Source organism: Nomia melanderi, chromosome 4 (genome assembly GCF_051020985.1).
Source record: "Nomia melanderi isolate GNS246 chromosome 4, iyNomMela1, whole genome shotgun sequence".
Taxonomy (NCBI): Eukaryota; Metazoa; Arthropoda; class Insecta; order Hymenoptera; family Halictidae; genus Nomia; species Nomia melanderi.
The window spans coordinates 2,001,843-2,015,245 of record NC_135002.1 but is presented as its reverse complement, the minus strand read 5'-3'; the positions used below and the strand labels follow the sequence as shown (position 1 = coordinate 2,015,245).

The following is a 13,403-nucleotide window of genomic DNA, read 5'->3' as shown; positions in this document are numbered from 1 at the left end:
AGAGAATCGATCGATCCGACCGCGTCGATTTCCTCTCGATCGAATCGATCGATGGAAGCTCGACGGACGGATCGTTCGTCGGTGCGATCGATTTCGTTCGAAATTTGTTTATTTATTTATTTATATCGGGGAAACGTTAACCGTCGCGTCGACGGTCGCCTTGACGCTCGTTTAAAATGCCCTTGCATCCTCGATTGTGTTCCACGGACGGTAACAAAGTTTCAGTCCTGCCACCACCGACGCCGACGAAAATTCACTCGTGGCCCGTCGATTCGATTTAAACGAGTGTCGCGTTACTCGCAGCACGCCTGTGCGCCTCTTCTTTTTTCAAAACGTGAATTGTCCTTTAAAATGAGACTGTCCGAATATTGCGCGATACTGATTGTCTCGTGTTACCTGTCGTTCAGTAGGTGTCGCAAATACCAGTTTCTTTCGTCGAGGCTCTTTATTTAATTCATTGATGTTTGTAGGCCACGCCCTGGAATGTTATGTGTGTACCAATCAGGAAGGTAACAGGGAAAAGTGTCTGAGAAGCACAAAAACTTGCGAGCAAGGCCAGGATGCTTGCTTCACAGAGATCAAATGGGGAAGTAAGTTTTAAATGTTTGTTCTATGGTATTGTAAACATTGAGGATGAGGTTATGTTTACATCTTCCAACAAACTGTCATCACAGTCCCTGCAGGAGTCTGTTGGTTCTAGGCACACCGTACTGGTCGCAGGGCGCGAAGAAACAGTATTACGTATCCAAGAGGTGCTCCACCAGGAAGGAGTGCGAAAGGATAAAGCAGTCGAACATGGCTGATTGTACGTATATATGGTACCAAGATTGGAAGTGTTCGGATTGCTGTCAAGGAGACAAATGCAATTACTATGCCTTCGTAAGTAACCATTCCAGCAAGAGTTAATATTCTGGGATTAAAGACAGTCGCACTGATCTATCCATTCTCTTTATCGAATTCAGTCCGGCGTTGAGAAGTTGCATCCTTCTTGGATAATAGTGGTCACGTTCTCGATATTCGTGTACATCAGGATCGCCTAGCACCAGTGGAGAAGGTGGATCTATTAGGAGAAGGTGGATCTAATCTCTGACTGCGATCGAAGCAGCAATGATATTCCTTCAATCCGTCCAAGAAATGTTTTATATATTTTATTAACGCAAAGTATACAGAATAGCCAATGTTTTATATTTATTGTTATGGCTATAAGTAATAGCCATACTATAGACGACACATTGTTTTCTTTATTTTTTAAATAAACGTCCACTTTTTTATAATCGACACGCCTTCGTCGACTCTCCTGCACGTTTCACGGTAAGCGTTTTAACCGGAGTTATTAACCAGAGTAAAGTGCAAGGCTTCGATTTTGGAACACATTGAAAAGCTATCTTTTCACGCTTCTAATCTGGGGAACGCATAATCCATTTATGGCGGATTAAACGGTTTATATGATTATTACAGATATCTTCACAGATAAGCAGAACAAAAAGCAGTTAGCATTTAATGTAACAGTGTTCAAAACGAATTCACGTGGTTCATTACTGTGAAGTAAGTACACACCGCTTTTCCTATTATAACCATAAAAATATTCTGCGATACAATATCAGCTGAAACATTCGAACCAGCGATAAACGGTGAATTGTAAATCAAGCGTCCCAGTTCTCTTTCACCTCAGCGTATCTGCGAGTTCTGTACACGCCATAAAATCGGTAACGACCCAACAGCTGGACGATTGAAATCGTCTGACTCGTTCCTTCTCCGAACAGAAACATTTTTAGTGCAGTACTCTATAAGTTTGCTGAAATTGTTCTAGGACCCACTGCACATACAAATTGAAACTACAATTATTTTAATTAGTTAACACATTGAATGCCGCACGATTTCCTACAGTAAAATACACAAAATGAAAGAAATATATTAAATCATTTGATAGAATTGCATTATTATAATTGCACGTTCATCTGGTTAAATGTCTCCACATTAGATAGTATTATTCATAACATAGAAATGTTTTCAAATATCCATCCTTTAATTGAGTGAACTAGTGATTCAATATAGTTGGGGGTCACCTTGACCCATGACATTCAACATGTTAAAATAACTATCTTCAAACCTAGCTTTTGACTACTGGTTAATCCATGAACAAATTAAAAAGGCGAAGGTACAGTGCAGCTCTGGTATGAGTCAAAAGGTCACAGGAGCAAGGGAAATCGGTAGCTCAGTCTTTCCATGAAACATAGCTGAGAATCTGTTCCCTGGAATCGCAAAAGATAAAAAGCTGATACGACTCTGAAAAAGAAAAACATGGCGAAACTAAGCCACTGTCCCGCAACGACCCGGTGCCATTATTGGACGTCTCCCCTTGCCCTTGTGACTGCTCAACTTTCCGGATCAACTCAACACATGAGAGCTGCTCTCTACCTACCATCACAGAAAGCATTCGGACAAAACACAATTGATCTCCGTTCGATTACGATACCGATAAAGTTATCAGCGAGGATTAACGATCGACGGTCCCGATTCGGCCGCGCTAGTTAAGCGTATTACGAGCACACGGCCGATACAGGCGACACTGGTCGGCTCTAATCTAGTCGCGGGGCGATGATACGATCCCGGCCAATTGAACGGTTCAATCGTACTCGTCGGTCGATCCTCGAGCTTGATTTGAAGGCATTTTAATTAGCGTCGCTTCGGTCGGAAGCCTGCACGTTCGCCACGTTAACAAGTCCAGTCGGTTTGAGCGTGCTCGCTAAACAACTCGGCATCGAAATGGATTCGTCGTTGAGTACTCTGTACAAGGTGAGATCGAAGAGGACTCGAACACCTGGGGGACACTTGGTTCGAAAACCGGGATCGCGATCGGTTCTAGCTAGAAGTCATCGCGTTTTCTTTCAGCTGTACAATATGAAGTCCTGGAAGTTCGGCAGTCTGCTGAAGGCGTTCGTCCGGAAGAAGGACATCGGCCCCAGCCAGGACACGAAGCTCGCGAGGTGTCTGTCCACGCTGGACCTGACAGCGCTGGGAATCGGCTCGACCCTCGGCGTCGGTGTCTACGTCCTTGCCGGGTCGGTCTCGAAAACGACGGCTGGGCCGGCGGTGGTCGTCTCGTTCGCTATCGCCGCGATAGCGTCCATGTTCGCAGGTACTGTTCCTAGTAGATTCCTGCTCGCCAAGTTCACCGCCATTTCGTTCGTTAAGTGCAACGTGTTCCGAGCAAACCTTGGCACGTTCTCCTGGTCCGTTTGACCAGTGATTGATCACGTGGCGGTGCAATTGGTCGACCGCCGGACACCGATCACTGCGTCTGTTTCCACTGGCCTCCAAAGGCTTCGTCTAGTAGACGTATTGTCTGCATCTGTTTGTTGGAATTGTACGGTTAGAAGAGGCTCTATTAACCCTTTGACGAATGACTGCCTGGATGAAGCTTCTATGTTTGGCACACTGCAAACCAATGATTTCAGTATTCAGACAGCAAGAGATCAGTAGCTTGATTCTCTATTACTTGACCGTTAGGTGATTTAGCAGAATCTGCAGGTTTGCTACTTGGAAGATTCTTTGTCTAAGGGTAAAAATTAACCTTTCTCTGAAATATACAAAACCCTCAACAGGTGAAGCTTAAATATCAATTACTTGAGCAATAGAAAAATAGGAAACTACGTGATCTCTTGCTACTCGAGTAATTAATCATTTGCTGACTTAGTCTTCCAAACATGAAAATTTCATCTGGTTAAGAAGCAGAGATCCAAGTGGATCTAAGAGGTAGACCACGAAATCAGAGTACAGGCGAAAGCTTGAGCCAGACCTTAACTGGTGTCCCGACCTTAATTGTGACCCTGATGATTAGGTCTCTGTTACGCGGAATTCGGGGCGAGAGTGCCGCGCGCCGGATCGGCGTACGTCTACAGCTACGTGACCATGGGCGAGTTCACGGCCTTCTTGATCGGCTGGACGCTGATCCTGGAGTACGTGATCGGCTCGGCGAGCGTGGTGCGCGGGCTGAGCACCTACGTGGACGCGCTGTTCAACAACTCGATGAGGAACGCGTTCGAGTCGGCTGCGCACATGGACGTCAGCCACCTGTCATCCTACCCGGACTTCTTCGCCTTCGGGGTGACCCTGATCTTCTCCGGTAAGAGATTCTCCTCAGTATTTCCTTCTCCGCGAATGAGTCCAACAGTCGGAGACCGATGTCCTCAGCGGCGCCTCCCAGGGGCCGTGTGGCGATCCCGGGGTCCTTAGCTAGGGTCTAACCAACCCTTGGTGTGCACGAGACACCTTGACATGGCAGGCAAAGCTTATTCTTGTATGTAAGAAGCCGGACAGGTCCTACCAATAGACCTGCGATTGGATTGGTACTACGGTCCCCTTGTCCCCTCGCAGAGAGCGTACCATGGGTGCTTGTCCCCGGGTCCTCTCGGCCGGTGCAATTGGTGTCGGATTCGTAGTGGCAGTGGTTGAAGCTTACATGCTGGGCAGAGACCTTTCGAGGGTCTCGGCGCGTGAGCAGCGTCCCACCTGCTCCTGGACCAGACAGGAAATCTGGTAGAGTTTTTGGAAAGGTAACTCGGCTACCAACAGTCTACTTCCATGGGGCTCGTCATCCCCGGGAAGCTACGCTGGTAGGGCTTCGGCCTCCGCTGATTGAGCGACATCTCAATCCCGTGCCCATGGGGGCCCTCCATAGGCCTTTATGGCAGTACATGTAGGTTAATCTGGATTTCCTCTGTCCTCAGCGGCGCTGGCCTTTGGCGCGAAGGAGTCCTCCGTGGCGAACAACTTCTTCACCCTGGTGAACCTGCTGGTGGTCTTGTTCGTGATCATCGCTGGGTCGCTGAAAGGTAACCTCGTCATCCACAGTCAAGCTTCTTATGAAACGGGTGGCTCGGTATTCTGATTAATCTCTACGTACTTCAACAGCTGACGTGAACAATTGGAAAACGACGCCTCCGTGCACGGAGGACAGCTGCGACTACGGGAGCGGAGGATTCGCGCCGTACGGCGTCGCGGGCATCATAACGGGCGCCGCGACGTGCTTCTACGGGTTCATCGGCTTCGACTGCGTCGCCACCACCGGCGAGGAGGCGAAGGAGCCGCAGAAGTCCATCCCCATAGCGATCGTCGCCTCTCTGACCGTCGTCTTCTTGGCGTACTTCGGCGTCTCCACGGTGCTGACCACCGTCCTCCCCTACTACGAGCAGAACCCGGACGCGCCGTTCCCCTACTTGTTCGAGAAGATCGGCTGGAGCTGGGCGAAGTGGGTCGTCACCATAGGTGCCATCTGCGGCCTGTGCTCCAGGTAAATTGACTGATTTCATGAATCTTATCAATCAGTCTCTCAGATGATCAGAACGCTTACACACCGTTGCAGCCTGTTAGGCGCCATGTTCCCGCTGCCGCGAGTCATCTACGCGATGGCGTCCGACGGCCTGATATTCGAGTGGATGGGGAGGATCAGCTCGCGGTTCCACACTCCTCTCATGGGCACCTTCTCCGCGGGACTGCTCACAGGTTGGCACCGTCCCCTTTTCCTGAAAGTTCCCTAGGTTAGTACACTGATCTTTGCAGGTGTGCTGGCTGCGATATTCGAGCTGACGCAGCTCGTTAACATGATGAGCATCGGGACCTTGCTCGCCTACTCGATCGTCGCCACCTGCGTGCTGATACTCCGGTAAGATTGTCCAGGCTCCACGCGATGGTCGGTTCTTCAGCTGGCTCGGCTCTTGCTTCAGGTACGAGGAGAGCGAGGCGTACGAGAAGAAGGAGGACCGCGACCCGAGGACGGTGGCGTTCGTCCTGAAGCAGCTGATCAACGCCAACGGGCTGAAACACGCGACGAGGTCGACGTCGCGAATCGTCACGTACCTGGTCGTTTGCTACCGTGAGGACCGTTTGTTCTTCAGTGGTTTGTTCTTCCATGGTTCGCTCTCACAACTGATCACCGTTATCTTCTCGCAGTTGTCCTGAGCATTTGCATCGGCGTGATATTCGCGTTCTACTCCGACCACGTCGCGAAGGGAACGCCCGCAGTCGTCGTGCCCCTGACGGTCCTGGTGGCCGCTCTGTTACTCGTCCTCCAGTTCATCTACAAGCAGCCGACTTCCGGGAAGAAGCTAGCCTTCTCGGTGAGTACTTTAACGTGGGTCTATGGTCTTGAAGCGCACTTTGACACGCGAATCCGCAGGTTCCGTTGGTGCCCTTTTTGCCCGCGCTCAGCATCATCATCAACGTGTACTTGATGCTGATGCTGGACATCATGACGTGGGTGCGGTTCCTGATATGGATGCTAGTAGGTGAGCACGCGCGAAGGAAACGGAGTTGCAGAAGAATCACGGCGGAAGAATGAATAATTATGTTCTATCTTGTAGGACTTAGCATATACTTCTGTTACGGCGTTCGGCACAGCAAGATGAGACAGAGGAAACACGCGAAGGCCGAGAGCGACGGTAACGAGGAGTCGTGGAAAACCGAGGGATTCTCCAAATTAACGTGATACACCCTTCTCGCATTTTATATTTTCATTAATAAAAATTCCCGAGGACTGTTTGTACATCACGTTGCATCGATAGGCGGAGTGCATTGGAAACTAGTGTACCTTACCGTTATATTTTTATATTACTATGTATATATGTATATGATTCGCTTTAGACTTTAGAGAGCGAACAGAGATTTGAGATCGTTGAGGCTCAGCTTCGAGACCACCGAGTTCTTGTCGCCGCTCAGGACGTTCTGCGCTATCTCCATCTTCTTCTCCTGCAGGCGTTTGATGCGCTCCTCGATCGTGTCCTTGCAGATGAACCTGCAAATAAATTGTCCACTGTAACTCGAGTCTCGTTAGCCTCGTGATAGAATTATCGCCGCACTAACTTGTATATATAGACATTCTTCGTTTGGCCGAAGCGGTAAATCCTGTCCTGCGCCTGCACCTCCAACTGCGGATTCCAGTGGATGTCGATCAACAGCAGATGATTGCCACCGACGAGGTTCAATCCGACGCCTCCCGCGGTGAGCGACAGTAGCAGTATCCTTGGGTCGGACTCCGGCTCGTTGAAGGCGTCCATTATACCCTAGAAAGTTCCCTAACGCGAATTAGATCCCAAAGTATCCATCGCACACCGAGAACCGATACTTCATGAGAAATACCTGTCTCTCCTTGATTGGCACGTTGCCAGTGAACATGTTGAAGCTGGCGCCCTTCAGCGAAGGCAAATAGGATGCAACGATGTTCAACATACTTGTCCACTGCGAGACGATTATCAGTTTGTCGCCTTTTTGTAAGATATCCTTCACTGTGCCGAGCACTGCTTTCATCTGCGTGCAGACATCATGTAATAATCACATAATACTGGAACGATTGTCTTCCCATATTTTGTAAAATGACACTCACCTTGGAACTCGCGCGGTCAGTCTGGAAGACCGGGTTCGTGGACGTGAGCAAATTGGCGACCACCCTGTGGTCGATCCCTATTTCTTGTTCATTCTCCTCGTCCTCTTCGCGATCCGTCAGCGATATACCGTTCATCTGCATGATCAATTTGGGGTCCATATTCTCCGTCTCGGTGATCCCGGACTCCTTCATGTCCTCCTGGTCCAGCATCGCATGGATCAGCGACGGGTGAACGCAGATTTGCCGCAGTCTCAGCAACAGAACCAAAATTTCGTGGGTCTTGACGTCGGCGTGCATCGACAGTAATCTGTTCTGCGCTTTTGTGAACTGTGTGTCCTTATCTGCAAAGGAATCGTGAATGTTTAAAGGATTCTGACGTTAGAAGGTACAATGAGGAGTCTGTGTCTTACTGTAGACGTACTTGGATTAGAAAGGAACGTTGGTTTGTCATACTTTCCAGAAGCCAAGTCGTACATGTGATCTTTCTCGGCTCTTTGTGACAGAAACTGAGCGAACAACGTGCGAGAGTATATCAGAACCTTTTCGTAGACCAACTGCTCCTGCGGGTCGAGCTTCACCATCACTTCTTCTACGCACTTGTCGGGCAAGCTTCCCAGGGCACCTTTGGCTTGCAGCTCCTGCTTTGTTCTGCGTAACATCAGAGTCTTCATCACGGTTGCCAGCCTCTGGCGACCGGCTGCGTTTTTGTTGTCCACCCACCGCTTCCACACACGTAGGTCATCGAAGGGTGAACACTTCAGGAACTTTAGTATAGAGTATAAATCCATCTCCTTGTTCTGAATGGGGGTGCCGGTTAGAGCCCAACGTTTGTTCGCTGCTAGACAGCACACTGCTTCTGATGCTTGGCTTTTGTGATTGCGTATGATGTGTGCTTCGTCCAATATCACGCGCTCCCATCGGATCTTGTACACCGTAGTTCTTGATTTCACTTCACGAGTCAATATGTTGTACGTTGTGATAACCACGTCGTTCTTCGCCAGTCTCTTTGGAACACTTTCCCGATTGGTACCGTGGTACACCTCGACCGAAAGCATACCACGCTTGCACCGACTACTGATTTCCTTGTCCCACTGTGACAACAGAGACGCTGGGCAAACCACCAACGTGCCACCTTTGTGCCGCAACGGCGTCGTGCTGTCCGTCCACTCGTCGTCACTGGCATCGTCTGAGTCCTTCAATTTCTTCTGTTCAATGCTCGCTATGATCAGTGATATCATCGTCAATGTTTTACCCAGACCCATGTCATCGGCGAGCACACCGCCTGGAGGTTTCTGTTGCTCTCTCCACGACAACCATGCCAACGCGTGTTGCTGGTGCGGCATTAACTTGACCTTCAACCCTCGCGGATCTTCCGCCCTTTCCTCCTCCGATGGCCTCGCGATCAAAGATCCGTGTAAGTCTTGTAATCTGTCGACCGTCAACGCTAACTCTCTGTCCAGAGTCGCTTGAGCCTTTTTACCGAGTTCCTTCTTATCTGGGGACGATGTAGGTTGCATTGGTATAATGTCTACATTGTAGGAGGAATCAGCCTTATTGGAATACCAGTCATCTGGAAATTTGAACTCTTCTTTAACGACCATCAGTTCTTGCTTGACAGGATTTTGGTTTGCTTCAAACTTTTGCGTCAGAGGAGTGTTTGCCAGTTCAATTGCAACTTCTTCAATCTCTTTTTCTTGCTTCGCGATACTCACGCGTATTCTTTCGCCTTTGTCTGGTAACAAGTCAATGTTACCGGCTTGTAATAATAACTGAAAAATAAAATGAATAGGTAGTCAAATTGAAAATCGCCTTCTCCGTGTCTTCTGCAAAGGAATGAACTTACTTTTGCCTGTGCCAGCTGCTTCTCTAACTTCTCCATCTTAAAAACTAGTAAAGCTCTTTTTTGTGCGACAAGTGGATCTATATTACCAACTCCAATCTCCTGTTTTGCAAATGATATTGCAACTTCTGATTCTGAACTATTCTTTTCATCCATGGTAACATCTAGAATCAAGTTAAAGTAGTTCTATAAACTGTCTGTAAAGAATTGTATCTGGAATGTACTGCTAGCTGTATTGAACTTACTGTTTAAAGAGTTATGTTGATCTCTTGGCTCTATGTCTGATGAATGCATGCTAACATCATTGACTTGTTCTATTATGGAACTATCCTTAGACCCAATCTCGTATGCACTAGAAGCACTGGATTCAGAGTCATTCAAGTTTTTCTTTCTGGTGTTTTGAAACCTGTCTTGCTTGATAACCATTGCATTATCTCTTTCAGTCTCCTCTATAAAACAATTAATTTATAATGTAGCTATTTTATTTCAAAATTCATTACCTTGTAAAAGATATGATCCATACCAATTCTGTCACTGTTATCATTAGAATCATCATCATCTCCATGGCTATCATCTTCATAATCATCATCATCATCTCTATGGCTATCATCATCATCATCACCATCATCCTCATTATCATTGTCGGAATAATAAGGCATATGCTTTCTAATAGTTTGTTTAATAAGACGTTCCGATAAAGTAGATCTCTTTGGTACAATGTCTCTAAAATAATTAAAAACAAACGTAATTATAAAAATACCGCCGGCGTAATAAGAAAACTGAAAGCACTTGCTTACACATCCGGGGTTGCTCTTCCAGAAACATTCATGCTGCTCTCACTGCTCTCGATAACAAATATTTGTTCTTTACCCACACTTTCAACATCTTCCTCGCTGTCAGAAATAACTAAGGACATTTCCCTTTTAGAAGGCGAATCGCGCCACCGATTAAAGCTTTCATCCATCCGGATATCTGTAAGTTTCACTGGTTTAAAATTCTACAAACTCGTATTATTATAAAATACAGAATATCTCTGCTTCTTCCTAAAGATCGCCTGTTTTTCGACTGGCACCCGACAAACTTTAACCGAACTTTTCAAATTGACAGATATAGCGGGAACACGAAACTATACAGTGTGTTAGTAAACTTAACATAAAGTTTCTGCATGTAAAGTATTAAGCTACTTGCGATTGAATATCCTTCTGAATAAAGGTAAATTATCTATTGATATCCTGAGAATGGATAATCATCAGCAGTAATTACCACTGGTGAAGGTTTTAATTAATATTTAAAATTCTGTTTTATAAAGAAAATGTGATTTAATGGACAGTGGCGCCTTTCACGGTGGAATATAAAACTTACTTTTGGCGCGCAATTTGTTCCTTCATTAAATGCATTTTACAATTTTTAACATTAAATACTTAATTGAACAGGAAACTGAATAATTATGACGCCATGATATCGACGCAGAAAATGATTATTTATTAATTGATGAGGTGATAAGTCAGAATTGATAGTTCAGAGTATCTGGTTGGAAGAGTTCAATAAATACTGTGATATTCTTGAATAAAAATTTAATCACAACCAAAACATATTATGGGAAATTTCTGACAAATGTACAAATATTAGCTCATTCTATTCTCAAGATACAGTGTATAGAGTATTATCTCATTGTGAATCTGCGTTTTATTTCACTGTTTCCCATAGTAGAAGTGTAGACTTGATGTTACTCAAGTTATATGTAAAAGCCAAAGAAATCCTTCGAATGCGAATTAAATGAAATTCAAATGGATTTCATTTGAGCCATAAGTTCCTCTAGACTTGGGCCTGTTTCGGTTGGCATATCATGGTTCTGCGAATCGTTTGAACGAGACGGTAAACTGTGAGCTTCCCTCACTCCCATAAACGCTGGACGTTCGTTCTCATCCACCTGTTGATCTTGCTCATCGACGAGTGAAATTCCTATAGTAAAATCACATCAATTAAATTAATGACCATTTATTTTTCTGATACCATTTCCTTTATATTATTGTCGTACCCCATTCGTTGTCTTCGTGTAATGGTTTATCTTCTATGATTTCTTTTTCTTTTAGCTGGGGTTTCGGTTTTAATGCGTACTCTTTTTGACGTTCTTTGCAATATCTATCGTCGCAATTTGGATTCGGCCTTAATGTCATTTTAGGGAAGAAATCTTGCATAGCATTGTAACCTAAGTAATAGGACACATCACCAAAGTGTAAAAGATACTTCAACGTATTTTGAACTAAAAATCCAGCCACAATTCCCATAGTTGTAGGCAAAGAAGCTGCGCAAACGCCATCCCGCTTTAGTGTCTTCTCATCTATATTTTCTGCTACTACCAATGGAGGGGCACACTAAAAATGATATGGAACTAGTAGAGAAGTAATTAATGAGTTTGAAGGTACATTCATATTTTGATTATAATTTCTATTCACCGCAAAGCAAGCAGTCTCTCCAGGAATGATAAACTGAATGTGTCCAGAAACAGCATTCTCAGAGACTCCACTTTCGAACCACTTCTGGTTTAGCTCATTACAGGCAGTATTAATTGCCATTCGTGCTTCAAAGTTATCTACACAACTTAGTACTAAATCTACCGGCCCTTTGCTTAAACTGGATGAGCTAAAAATGAAATTTACTCTGTAAGTATGTAAACTTCTAATCTTTGGTGTGTCATTCCCTGTACCTTATGGTTTTCATGAAATCATCAAAGTGATCCACAGTAGTAATGTTGTAATTATGTGTTTCAATATTCACATCAGGATTAATGTATTGTAATGTTTTCGCTGCTGCTTCCACCTTACTTTGACCAGCCTGGTGTGGTTGAAAGAAGAGCCTGTTCATGTTTGCCATCTCCACTTTATCATAATCGAACAGTATTAACTAGAATTTATAACATTCACTGATTAAAAAATTAAGGATTATCAATCTTCAAACATGTATAAAGCAGATAGATACCTTTCCTATGCCACATCTCGTGAGCATTTCTGCAGTCACACTTCCAACTCCACCTACACCAACTATAGCTATCGACATTTCCCTTATCTTTTCATAATTGTCCACTATTCCCATGCGCTTCAAAGCCATTAGCCGACTGATCAGAAAAGTACAACAATATTAACATTTCCTGCCTGCTTTAAATTATTCAACGAACAAACATCAAAAAGAAGAAAATTACCTATAAGGGTTTGAATCAACCACTTCACTTGACATATGTTCTATCTTTTCTCTGGTTGATAACATGTTTTTGCTTTGTTCCTCCAACAATTCATTTTCCAACTCCTTTATTCGACGTTGTAATTCTTCGATCTGATCCATTGTTAGAATTAAATTCGACTCTATATCGCACACAGAATATGTTTCTCAAACACGATGATGTCACTGTACACGCGTTTGCTCCAGACAAATCATAGATGGCAAAAGAAAGTACGCTTACGTATGTATACGTGTCACAGTAGGTGTACACCCGATCTCCACAAAATTTCCTGAATCGTTAATACAAACAAACAAGTGCATAAAGTAATATTTTCGAATTCCCGTCAGCATTTATCGTTTATTCTCATAGCATTCGAGAATCCCATGACTGAGAACATAACCTGTCACTCTTCAGAGTGACATACGTCAAACGATTCCAAAACACGAAGCATCGACAAGTTCTTCCCTTAAATATTCTTTCAATATCTAATACATTTCCATTACTCGTTAACACGTGACATTATCCCACGTCTTCAAGCCATAGATTAGTACAGATTACGTTCATGTACTCAAATCCAACTTGTCAAAGCTATCGAAACCGTCAATCGATCCCAGCAACCAATAAGGATTAATTCATTCCAAAAGTTCGTCCCCTTTGATATAAACGAAATTGTATTTGCCTTCTCTTTAATCAATCCTATACAGCATCGTTATTTTCGTCTCATTACAAGGCGTCGTTCTGTGTCGTAAACCATACACATTACATTGTTACATCGTACATGCGCCTGAGCCTCGCGTCGTGTCCACGTAGAGCGACTTATCATGGTTCACCATTCGATCATCGTATCGCTGATTCCCGGGTAAACATCATGAAACGAGCCCGCACGATAACACGGTATTAGTAACTATCCTATTAATTCATCGTTTTGCTCGCCGTTGATTAGGTTTCAAATCAAACCAGCTCAT

At 44.9% G+C, this 13,403-nt stretch overlaps 4 protein-coding genes and 1 long non-coding RNA gene across 6 annotated transcripts; 2 read left to right on the top strand and 3 right to left on the bottom strand.

Moving 5' to 3' along the window:
• The first annotated feature begins 43 nt into the window (after positions 1-43).
• On the top strand, positions 44-1,274 carry LOC116428273 (uncharacterized). Its single transcript, XM_031979696.2, has 4 exons — positions 44-406; positions 471-590; positions 701-879; positions 963-1,274. Exons 1-4 carry the CDS (start codon positions 52-54, stop codon positions 1,038-1,040), a joined length of 732 nt encoding a protein of 243 aa, XP_031835556.1. The 5' UTR covers positions 44-51; the 3' UTR covers positions 1,041-1,274.
• A 217-nt stretch (positions 1,275-1,491) lies between these two features.
• On the top strand, positions 1,492-6,544 carry LOC116428272 (cationic amino acid transporter 2). Of its 2 annotated transcripts, none has more exons than XM_031979694.2 (11): positions 1,492-1,545; positions 2,893-3,139; positions 3,842-4,126; positions 4,731-4,835; positions 4,915-5,293; positions 5,366-5,505; positions 5,563-5,665; positions 5,727-5,875; positions 5,953-6,119; positions 6,179-6,287; positions 6,363-6,544. In XM_031979694.2, the coding sequence occupies exons 2-11, from the start codon at positions 2,902-2,904 to the stop codon at positions 6,485-6,487; spliced, it is 1,800 nt and encodes a 599-aa protein (XP_031835554.2). In that variant the 5' UTR covers positions 1,492-1,545; positions 2,893-2,901; the 3' UTR covers positions 6,488-6,544. The 2 variants fall into 2 exon arrangements, with proteins under 2 accessions (XP_031835554.2, XP_031835553.2); XM_031979693.2 differs by lacking the exon at positions 1,492-1,545 and adding an exon at positions 2,649-2,796.
• LOC143174440 (uncharacterized) lies at positions 3,135-5,097 on the bottom strand. The gene is made up of 3 exons (XR_012998414.1): positions 4,907-5,097; positions 3,800-4,828; positions 3,135-3,352 (listed from the first exon to the last, which is right to left on the bottom strand). It is a non-coding gene; the product is annotated as an uncharacterized LOC143174440 (long non-coding RNA).
• lds (transcription termination factor lodestar) lies at positions 6,474-10,511 on the bottom strand. Its single transcript, XM_031979682.2, has 9 exons — positions 10,019-10,511; positions 9,745-9,944; positions 9,467-9,670; positions 9,225-9,385; positions 7,803-9,150; positions 7,382-7,722; positions 7,138-7,305; positions 6,862-7,061; positions 6,474-6,793 (listed from the first exon to the last, which is right to left on the bottom strand). The coding sequence occupies exons 1-9, from the start codon at positions 10,183-10,185 to the stop codon at positions 6,646-6,648; spliced, it is 2,937 nt and encodes a 978-aa protein (XP_031835542.2). The 5' UTR covers positions 10,186-10,511; the 3' UTR covers positions 6,474-6,645.
• A 269-nt stretch (positions 10,512-10,780) lies between these two features.
• Uba5 (Ubiquitin-like activating enzyme 5) lies at positions 10,781-13,263 on the bottom strand. The gene is made up of 8 exons (XM_031979594.2): positions 13,118-13,263; positions 12,679-12,727; positions 12,421-12,580; positions 12,201-12,336; positions 11,929-12,125; positions 11,678-11,864; positions 11,260-11,596; positions 10,781-11,183 (listed from the first exon to the last, which is right to left on the bottom strand). Exons 3-8 carry the CDS (start codon positions 12,558-12,560, stop codon positions 11,005-11,007), a joined length of 1,176 nt encoding a protein of 391 aa, XP_031835454.1. The 5' UTR covers positions 12,561-12,580; positions 12,679-12,727; positions 13,118-13,263; the 3' UTR covers positions 10,781-11,004.
• Between the last annotated feature and the right edge of the window lie 140 nt (positions 13,264-13,403).

Bases quoted from the DNA above. Each gene is read 5' to 3' on its own strand.
- LOC116428273 (XM_031979696.2), top strand. From the start codon at position 52: ATGGAAGCTCGACGGACGGATCGTTCGTCGGTGCGATCGATTTCGTTC. The intron at 407-470 runs GTAGGTGTCGCA...TGATGTTTGTAG, and splicing joins CTCGTGTTACCTGTCGTTCA to GCCACGCCCTGGAATGTTAT. The intron at 591-700 runs GTAAGTTTTAAA...TGTTGGTTCTAG, and splicing joins CACAGAGATCAAATGGGGAA to GCACACCGTACTGGTCGCAG.
- LOC116428272 (XM_031979693.2), top strand. From the start codon at position 2,767: ATGGATTCGTCGTTGAGTACTCTGTACAAG. The intron at 4,836-4,914 runs GTAACCTCGTCA...GTACTTCAACAG, and splicing joins CATCGCTGGGTCGCTGAAAG to CTGACGTGAACAATTGGAAA. The intron at 5,876-5,952 runs GTGAGGACCGTT...ATCTTCTCGCAG, and splicing joins GTACCTGGTCGTTTGCTACC to TTGTCCTGAGCATTTGCATC.
- lds (XM_031979682.2), bottom strand. From the start codon at position 10,185: ATGGATGAAAGCTTTAATCGGTGGCGCGATTCGCCTTCTAAAAGGGAA. The intron at 7,306-7,381 runs GTGAGTGTCATT...GTCTGCACGCAG, and splicing joins CTGACCGCGCGAGTTCCAAG to ATGAAAGCAGTGCTCGGCAC. The intron at 6,794-6,861 runs GTTAGTGCGGCG...ATTTATTTGCAG, and splicing joins AAGAATGTCTATATATACAA to GTTCATCTGCAAGGACACGA.
- Uba5 (XM_031979594.2), bottom strand. From the start codon at position 12,560: ATGGATCAGATCGAAGAATTACAACGTCGAATAAAGGAGTTGGAAAAT. The intron at 11,865-11,928 runs GTACAGGGAATG...TTTCATTTTTAG, and splicing joins GATTTCATGAAAACCATAAG to CTCATCCAGTTTAAGCAAAG. The intron at 11,597-11,677 runs GTGAATAGAAAT...TATCATTTTTAG, and splicing joins GAGAGACTGCTTGCTTTGCG to TGTGCCCCTCCATTGGTAGT.